The following is an 8,449-nucleotide window of genomic DNA, read 5'->3' on the forward strand; positions in this document are numbered from 1 at the left end:
CAAAAACCATTCTACGCCCTGCCCATGCCCATATATGCCCCATGCTCACGCAGCAAACGATCCCACGAGCAAAAGATACGAGACGAGAAAGATGAAATCTGCGTGTTTTGCTTTGTCTGTCTGTCTAGTTATTCTAATTGCCTGCCTGCTTGTATCTTCGTTCTTTGTTCGCTCTGCTTTGCCATAGTCATTCCATTCGTCCTTTCTTGATATCGCTCTTCTCTTCTCTTCTCTTCTCTTCTTCTGCATTGTACCTTGTACTGTACTGTAGTTCTAGTCGTGCGTCGTGCCGTCGTGTGCCGTGTACCTTTGTACTTGTACGTCTTCTCCTTTTGCCGTTTCGCTTCATTCTATCTCGTCTTGTTTAGTCGGTGTTCTTGGAGAATATTGCCAGCTGGACGCGGATGGGATATACAGTAAGTAGGATAGCTGCGGCTGCTTTTAGACGGTAGGACAGATAGATAACTGTCCCCCGAGCACTTTTATTAATTTACATTAACTCCATACCGCCGTGCTGCTGATATACCATTCATTGTATCTACATCGGCGGTGGGCTGACGTCAATATAGAGTCGTGCCTGGACGGATGCATGCCCTAAGCTCTTCTAGAACATGCATGCCATACATTCCATGCAGGCTGCCTTCCTTACTCGCATATTAATTCATACTTCACTTTCAGCCCCAGCTACTGGTCAACGGCCACCTAACTGGTCAGCATCAAAATCCCTCACCGACACACCTAACGCTTGTCTCACCCTCGCTCAGCCGCCACCGCCGCCGCTTGCTAAGTTAGTTGACTCGTTAGTTAGTCCAACAAAACACAAAAGAGACACCCCATAAAGAAAGGACAAAAAAATCATGCCCACACACGGATTCGAACCGGGGATCTCATCATCGCGACTCTCCTGCGCCAGGAGTGAACTACTAGTGATGCGCTTTACCAACTAAGCCATGCGGGCTGATTGTGGGTTTCTAGTTTTAAGTTGCTGCTTGGTAGGGATAAAAGCGAGCTTTTGGCGTGTTTAGGCTCAGGGCATGGCGTATTTTATTTAAGCTCAGGCTCTGCTTATTGGTTTATTAAGCGGTATTTTTTTTTTTCTGAGTTACGCGGGGCATACTGCTTGCCTGTTTGAGATAAGTTGGTATTATTATTAGTTAAGCCGCTCGCGAAAACGCGCGCACAAGACGACGAAAAAAAAAAAAAAAAAAAAGGGGACGAAAAAGGGGGGAAGCAAAAATCGAGTTCAGTTCATCAAGGCGCAAAATATGAAAATAAAAAAAAAGAAAAGGCAAATGCCCACACACGGATTCGAACCGGGGATCTCATCATTACTAGTGATGCGCTTTACCAACTAAGCCATGCGGGCAGATGTTAGGTTATGCGGCCACTTGCCGCTTGTTGAGACAACGATGCTGTCATTCATCGCTTGACGAGTTGTGCTCAGGTATCAAGTATATATAGTCAGCTTGCTGGAATTCAATTATCTTGTCATCATACCGAATATTGTGCCTAAATACTAGGTCTGTATCTGCGCGGCTGGAGTGAGTGATATTCCAGGTGTTATTGTTAATCGTCCCCGGAACCGTTTTGATAACCACCATTGGGTGTCAAAAAAAAAAATCGCCATAATGATCTTGCTAATTGCATAGTTACCCTTTGAGAATGTTACCAAGGATGCTTTCGAATGACTGTAGAGATATTTTATAAACGGAATCAAAACCGCATATTTGGTAGATAGCTCACTTGATATATGAATCAGACTAGAGGTCGAAATCGAGCGTGTTTGTTTTTCAAATTTGATTAGACCTAGTTATCTATGTATGCAACGAGTGCCTCTAAAATAACCAGACATCTTAGTTCCAAAGATACTGAAAGTTGCTTTCCACATTGGATAATTCCTTCCTCGAGGTTTTGATATCCTGCGAATGGGAAGGACAACAAAAGCCTCACCGCACCTTCTACGCTGCCCGGCAGAAAACACAACATGGCCTCAGCGATGGCAGAGACGACGTCTTCTCCTCGTCTTCACCACCGGCCTCAGCATCAACATCTTCTTCCTTTTTCACTGCCGTCCTCTATCGTTACGGGAAGCTCGCCTGTTTAATGAATAAATGCATGAATGACACTGGTCGTTGTTTGTCACCCCATCCTGACTCTCCACCTACCCAGTACTGTGTCTTGCTTTTCACTCTTCTACTTCTTCCTTATATATATATAAATATCCGCAGCTAGTTCAACATGAGATTCGAGAACTGGGACGTCTTGCTGTTCCCTGAGGGGTCAAAGGTGCCTCTACAGGAGTTCAAGACCAATTGCTTCGTCACCAGGGATCACGGTAGGTCAAAGTATCTGCTATTGACTCGCACACAAGCAGCCTGCTAATCACCAAGGATGAACTGGTCCTAGAATCGCCGTATCTCCAAGCCCAAGCCGTGCTGAATCCCGGTCCATACTATAGCCAGAGTGGTGTTCAGGGGAATCCGGGACAGCTGCCTGTACTGACCTGTTTTCTACCAAGTTTGCCCCGGGATACTCCCTTTAGGGTATCTGTTCATAGCTGGAATAGGCCTCGTCCAACTCGGGTCATGGAAAGCCTGATGCAGCCGGAAGATTCGGTGATGTTCGAAGTCAGAATATTCATCGATGGTATCTGTGCTTCGTACGTGGCAGCTGCATCGCCTCCGCTAGTCCTATATGTCCTCACTTTAATACTAACCGTCGATGGAATAGGGCAAGTCTGTTCAACCAGCAAACCCTTTGGCCTCATGTCATTGGTAAGTTCAGATTTTTGATAGTAGCGCTGGGTTCTTATCGGAAAAGTGTCTAATGTGAGGGTATACGTAGATCTGAGTTCTCGTGAGTGTCCCAGGTGAGCTGTGTCTAGTATGTATTAACTCTCGCAGAACTCGACAGAAATGGCAACCAAGATAGTCTGCGGTTTCCAATGTTCCATGAAGAGTTGCTTCATCAAGCCCACTGGGATGCTGGCGACATGTACGGTCGAATTCGTGTCGTCATATCAGAAGGCTTCACTCGGCCGCTTCGTAACCCGCCCTTTGAGAGAGTGAGAGATCTCATCGCTTTTTCTTACCAGCACGCTCCCCTCGGTAAGCTAAGAAATAAAAGAAAAATAGTGGAAAATGGGAATAAAAAAGAGCCAGATGTCTAACGTAAGTACGGTCTCATAGGTGTACTGGAGTCTTCTGGCATTGCCTGGCCAAATCCAGGGATGTGGCAGCAACTGGTACCAGGCTCTCGACATTTTGTTAAACACTCTCTTGGACCTCTTTACAGTGTTGAAAAGGATGAGGATGCCCATTCACACTCCCCAACGCGCCATGATATCCGGCAGTTCAACAACCAAGGTGTTCAGATTGGGGCTGGTTTCTCTACCCTCCCCTATCGAATGCAACCTAATCCCGTTCCACCACAGTTTAGTAACAACCCGTGGTTAGACCGAGATGGGCCATGGATTGCACCACCACCTCAAGTTTCAGATCCCTTCGTCGACCCTTCAAAGAACCCCTGGCCACCCTGGCCTATCAAGCGCCGTCATTCAACACTGGATGATATATCGATGCCAAACTATATCGCATCGAGCTCCTCGAGCAGTCGTGTGATTTCTAATACTGCTGGCCTGAATTTTTCGCGTAACAGAGAACCATCCCAGATGGCTCCTATGGACGATGAGCAGTATAATCAGCTAATCAAAGCCATGAGTCCAAGTAAGGCAACAGGAGGTACCAGTCCTCCAATGAACACCCCAGTAGCAGGGAAAGCAGCAACCAAAGCGCCTTCAGCAGTGAAGGGCGCTACAGATGGCACTGTTAACAAGAGCCAGCCCAGTGCTCTCAGGGAGCTTTCGCAACCTGGGGAAGACAGGAGAGTAAGGTCGGGATCCAGTCTTCGCTCTAGAAACTCGCTTAACGAAGTGCCACCTCAATCCCAGACTGGCCTCCTTAGCCCCAGTCCTAACATCCGAGGCCGGAAGGAAGGAAGCCTTAGCGTCTATGAAGACGATAAAGAAAACAGCAGTGGTGATGCCTCTCCAGCTCATAGCTCACGAAAGGCATCCCTGACTATCGAAGCCGCAGTAACTTCAGCGGAAAGCAAGAGAAAAAGGTCTGTAAGCTCAACTCATTCGCGAGGAGCGGTCGAGGCAGTGTCTCCCTCTTCATCAAAGAAGATATCTCGTCGTAAACGAGATGAGCAGCTGCAGGCTGAGTTTGATGATTTCCTGTCGACAGCAGCCAAAACAGATGCCCTCCTCTCTGAGGTTGAACTGGAATAGCAACATGCATGCCTGGCCAGACAGGGTGAACGAAGGGCTCATGGGTATCAGACAGCGCACTATGGCTTAATCACTTGCTAAAGGAACATTTTTGTACTCGCATCTTTATCAACAGTCCAACCAATGCAAGTATTTAGCTTATGTAAGCACAATTAACGACTCCGTCTTTCGCTTGTTTCAACGTCAATCGAAGTGAAGAAGCACATTGAATGGACGGTTTTTCAAGGGTGAAGCCATTCTATCTAAGCCTAGTCGTCCTTGTATTGTCCAATACAAGGTTAATCTTGAGTACTGGAGGAATAAATTAGATCATTCTCTACGTTGGCCTATGGTTTTGATATCCTAATGCCCACGATGTCCAACGGTCACTTGATATACAGAGTGAAGACCGAAGAACTCCATGATTCTTGCTATTATGGAGCTTTTATCTTCCATGATTTACCTGACCGTATTCACTATCCCATAATTTGGGAGTGACATGAGGCTTATGTTGAACGGGGGAGATGATATACCCAGGCCAATATCGCTCTTGTAACTACAGCAAGCTACAACGCAGATATTGAGCATATCAAAAGAAGATATTGAAAGCATCTGGAGCAAGCAGTCAATCAAATACTCAACGAAGTATCCCTAGCAAGGAACTTTTACTCTCCTAGGTAGTCCGTCGTTTTGGTGTACTTTTCTTCGCTGCCCTGGCAACCTCCCTTCCTGCTTTCCTTGTATGCAAACAACGCGGCACTTCATCCCTCATTCTCATCACCTCATCTCCTCCTCGTCAATCAACAACCTGCCACGTCCAACCCCTACACAGGTTCAGATATGTCGCCTCCATCCGAGACGAATGACAGTCCCCGTGAATACATCAGCATCAGTGACTCTGATAGCATGGACGTCGCTGTTAGTGAAGGTATAAAGTCTCTAGCTCCTCCATCTAACGCTGGATATTTACAAATCTTCTCTCCTGCAGACGACGGCACTATGCACCGCCATCCACCTAGCACAATCGGACCAGATGATCTTAAGAGCTTGATTGAAGAGCTCGTGACGCCGTCCCGGGCGAAATCAACAGCGACGCAGGCTTCGCGTCCCCTTCGTTCCGCTCCTACTGATGCTGCCCTGACCCTACAGGCGGCTCCAGGAGTTGCCGATGCGGATAACGCGCCTGTTATTGATGCAGAGGTGACAACTATCACGGCAGCATGTTTGCCAGAGATGATGGTGTATCCAAGTATCGAGGCTTCAGACGCGAATATGGTTGATACCAGTGCCATCAACGCGTCGTCCGCTGACTCTCAGGCTGTTGGCCGGAACACTGGCGTGCTTGATGGCGTGGTTTCTATTCCGTCAGCTAGCAAGTCTCCTGTCTTGCCTGTCACCATTCCTGCAGTTCCATGCTCCTTGGATACGCCATCATCAATGCTACCTCCTGCAGTTACCAATCAGTGTCACAAACCCACGTTTGGGCAGCCTTCTGCCCTATGTGGCACCATGGCTTCACCATCGCATTCGGATGGCACATTCCCTGCGTTATTCGGACAAGGAAGTGCAGCTTCAGGTATTCCCGGTGTCTCCAGGTTCTCTTGCCCACCAGCCCCTTGGGGATATGGGCTAAGTTTACTTAACCAAACGGTGAATTCTCCTCCTACACCAAGCCCGCTAGTCCCTAATAACCAAGGAATGGCCCCCTCCTTTGCAAGTTCTACGTCTTTCCAAATAGAAGGAACCAGACCTATGCTTTCTAATGCGCCAGGGACAACTGTTCTCGACCAGACCTCTATACCAGCAGGCCACGCGGCTATTACACCTAGAGAACTTGGCCCAACGCAGGTTCTAGGTGATGTCAACACCGCCAAGTTGGATGATAAGGACGCAATGTTCTATTTTGGTGTCATTTGTATTCAGGAACATCTAACTCCATCCTTTGAGTTCCTGCAATATTTTGACAATAAATGGGTGGTTAGACTCAGATTTGGAGACCATGAGGTCTCTAAGTTGCAAATCTACCCAACTAAGGCTGCCGCCACGGCAGATGCGTGCCGTGGTGGCTTAGCCACCTTGAAGTCTTTGATGCCACTCTGCGTGGTTCCCGAAAGTCCTGAGCTTGGTGTTTCGCCTAACCGACTCCGCTGGAATTCATTATTGGCATGTAAGTTGTAGTTGTAGCGATTCATATCAGGGGTTATAGCTAACAGTCACGCCATTTTATTTACAGTGTACTGCCAGCAAAGAGGTATACCAGACCCACTGTACACCCAGTATGCTAACTTTAATGGCTATCGTAATGAAGTCGAGGTTGATGGCCTTTCTTTCTTTGGCATTGAGAAATGCTATCCATCTATTGACGAAGCCATTATTGCATGCGCCCACAAAGCATTGCATTATTTACTCGTTACCAGTGGAGCAAATGGAGAGCTTATGCATGGGGTAGCCAAGTCTGGAGCCCTGCCAAAGGTGGTTGGTGCTACGCCCAATCTTCCAAATAAACCAGAACCAGTTACAGTGGACTTGGTAAGTGGCAGAACCTGCATTTTCGATATGCTAATTCGACACTTATCTGCCCCATGGATGTACAGAGGATATGAGTGCTAATAATATGTCTAGACGAAATTTCCATTTGTCCCCTCTGCCGGCACTAGTGTCATCACAAAGAGGGCACGTAGAAAAGGCGGAAGGGGCCGTGGAAAGGAAGCGTCTTTGGTGGATGCCCTTAAGAAGGTAAAGGGAAGCGAACACCAGTATCCACAGGCCCCAACTGCCGCGAGTGCCACTGGAGCCAATTCAGTTAAGGTCAAGGCTGTTGAAAACACCACGAACAAGAAATCTACGGGCAGACTTGCGACACCTGCCTTTTTCAACCCTTCCTTGATGGCTCAGAAACCATCAGCTAACCATGGAGTTCCCGATGCAGCAGAGTTTGCCCAGGCTATTTTCTTTCAGTGCCGTATGTCGGGCAGTCGTTCAATGTGTAGGAAGGATCCATGCACTGCCAGTGAATTTAGGCTGAAACTCAAGTCCTACGGAAGTGACTTTCTTCGCGTTAAGAGTATGCATAGCACTTGTGGCTCCTCTAAATTATTCATATCAACGATATTCAGGCGGCTAATGCTCTACTCTACTACTTAGGCATCTGTGATCGCTTGTCTATTCACCCCCCCGACTTTCCGGTAAAGGTATTCAACGTTAAGGGTAGTCCTATGCACTTTGAAGTTGATGCCTTTTTTCATAACGATGCCGCTCTTCGTAACTTCAGACGCATTGGTTTCGCAAAACACCAGAGCAAGCCCGAAGCTGAACTTTTATGCCATCAAAACACGGTTGCCTTTCTTATGGAAGTCATGATGGGTGTCAATCAACTGCGAGGTGGCAACTGGATTGAAGAAGCAGCATTGACGGATAAAACGGGCTTCTATCTCTAACTGAGTGGTTTCCATGCTTTGGTGATGGGGTTTCTAGTGAACTTCTGATTCGAACATGCAATAGTTACTTTCCCTCAAAGCACCAAGCAAGCTTCAATATGGCAATTCTTTGGGATTAAGTCTCCCCATCTTTTGTCATTGCCTTTCTCTGCTCTACATTCCTTCTTCAAATATTCATGATAACGCCAGTGTGACATGTTCGGGCAAAGGTGACACAGTGCGAAAGAGATAGATATGTGGACAGGTTTAATTGGCAGACAGAGATATTGAGCTGATATGAAATCGAAGAAATCAACTGGCGTTACAAAAACCCCTTTTACCCCTTCATAATACGGATAGGATGGTAACCCGCGATCCATCGTCCACAAATTCTACCGTTACGAGCAGAGTATCTATAGAGGTAATCAGATTTCAGCAATCCCTTGGGGATGCTGGTCGTTGTAGTACCGTCCAGGAAAGGTGTGACCTCTTTCAAGATAGGATATTTGAGGGACTGAATGGAAACTGCTATAAGAGACAGCTAGCTAACAACGTATACTGTGAGGTAACAAACGCGGAGGAAAAACGCTTCTTAGACAGTGCATGAAGGGTCTTGCCAACACCACCGACTCGTAGGCCTCATTCAACAGCACCAGCCAATTCAAGGGAAACAGCAAATTCGACGAAAAAATTCCAAACCAAATAAGATTACCATGTGTACAGTAGGTAAACTTGCCGGGGGGGAAGGGGGGGGGGGGGGGGG

General features: G+C 47.2%; 3 protein-coding genes and 1 non-coding gene across 4 annotated transcripts in view; 2 read left to right on the forward strand and 2 right to left on the reverse strand.

The window, feature by feature from the left end:
• TRV_05753 (uncharacterized protein) overlaps positions 1-249 on the reverse strand; it is a gene marked incomplete at both ends in the record, with an annotated part of 388 nt that extends 139 nt beyond the window's left edge. Inside the window, one exon of the mRNA XM_003020132.1 lies at positions 50-249. Within this exon, the coding sequence (XP_003020178.1) occupies positions 50-249 (200 nt within the window). The remainder of the gene's footprint in view (positions 1-49) is intronic.
• A 1,044-nt stretch (positions 250-1,293) lies between these two features.
• TRV_05754 lies at positions 1,294-1,366 on the reverse strand. Its single transcript has one exon. It is a non-coding gene; the product is annotated as a tRNA-Thr (tRNA).
• A 1,219-nt stretch (positions 1,367-2,585) lies between these two features.
• Positions 2,586-4,291, forward strand: TRV_05755 (uncharacterized protein; the record flags this gene model as incomplete). The annotated part of the gene is made up of 3 exons (XM_003020133.1): positions 2,586-2,774; positions 2,885-3,107; positions 3,189-4,291. 3 exons carry the CDS (start codon positions 2,586-2,588, stop codon positions 4,289-4,291), a joined length of 1,515 nt encoding a protein of 504 aa, XP_003020179.1.
• Positions 4,292-5,110: 819 nt separating this feature from the next.
• TRV_05756 (uncharacterized protein) lies at positions 5,111-7,707 on the forward strand (the record flags this gene model as incomplete). The annotated part of the gene is made up of 4 exons (XM_003020134.1): positions 5,111-6,437; positions 6,504-6,799; positions 6,893-7,232; positions 7,415-7,707. 4 exons carry the CDS (start codon positions 5,111-5,113, stop codon positions 7,705-7,707), a joined length of 2,256 nt encoding a protein of 751 aa, XP_003020180.1.
• Between the last annotated feature and the right edge of the window lie 742 nt (positions 7,708-8,449).

This window comes from Trichophyton verrucosum (genome assembly GCF_000151505.1).
Source record: "Trichophyton verrucosum HKI 0517 chromosome Unknown contig00461_1.f1.exp, whole genome shotgun sequence".
Classification (NCBI taxonomy): domain Eukaryota; kingdom Fungi; phylum Ascomycota; class Eurotiomycetes; order Onygenales; family Arthrodermataceae; genus Trichophyton; species Trichophyton verrucosum.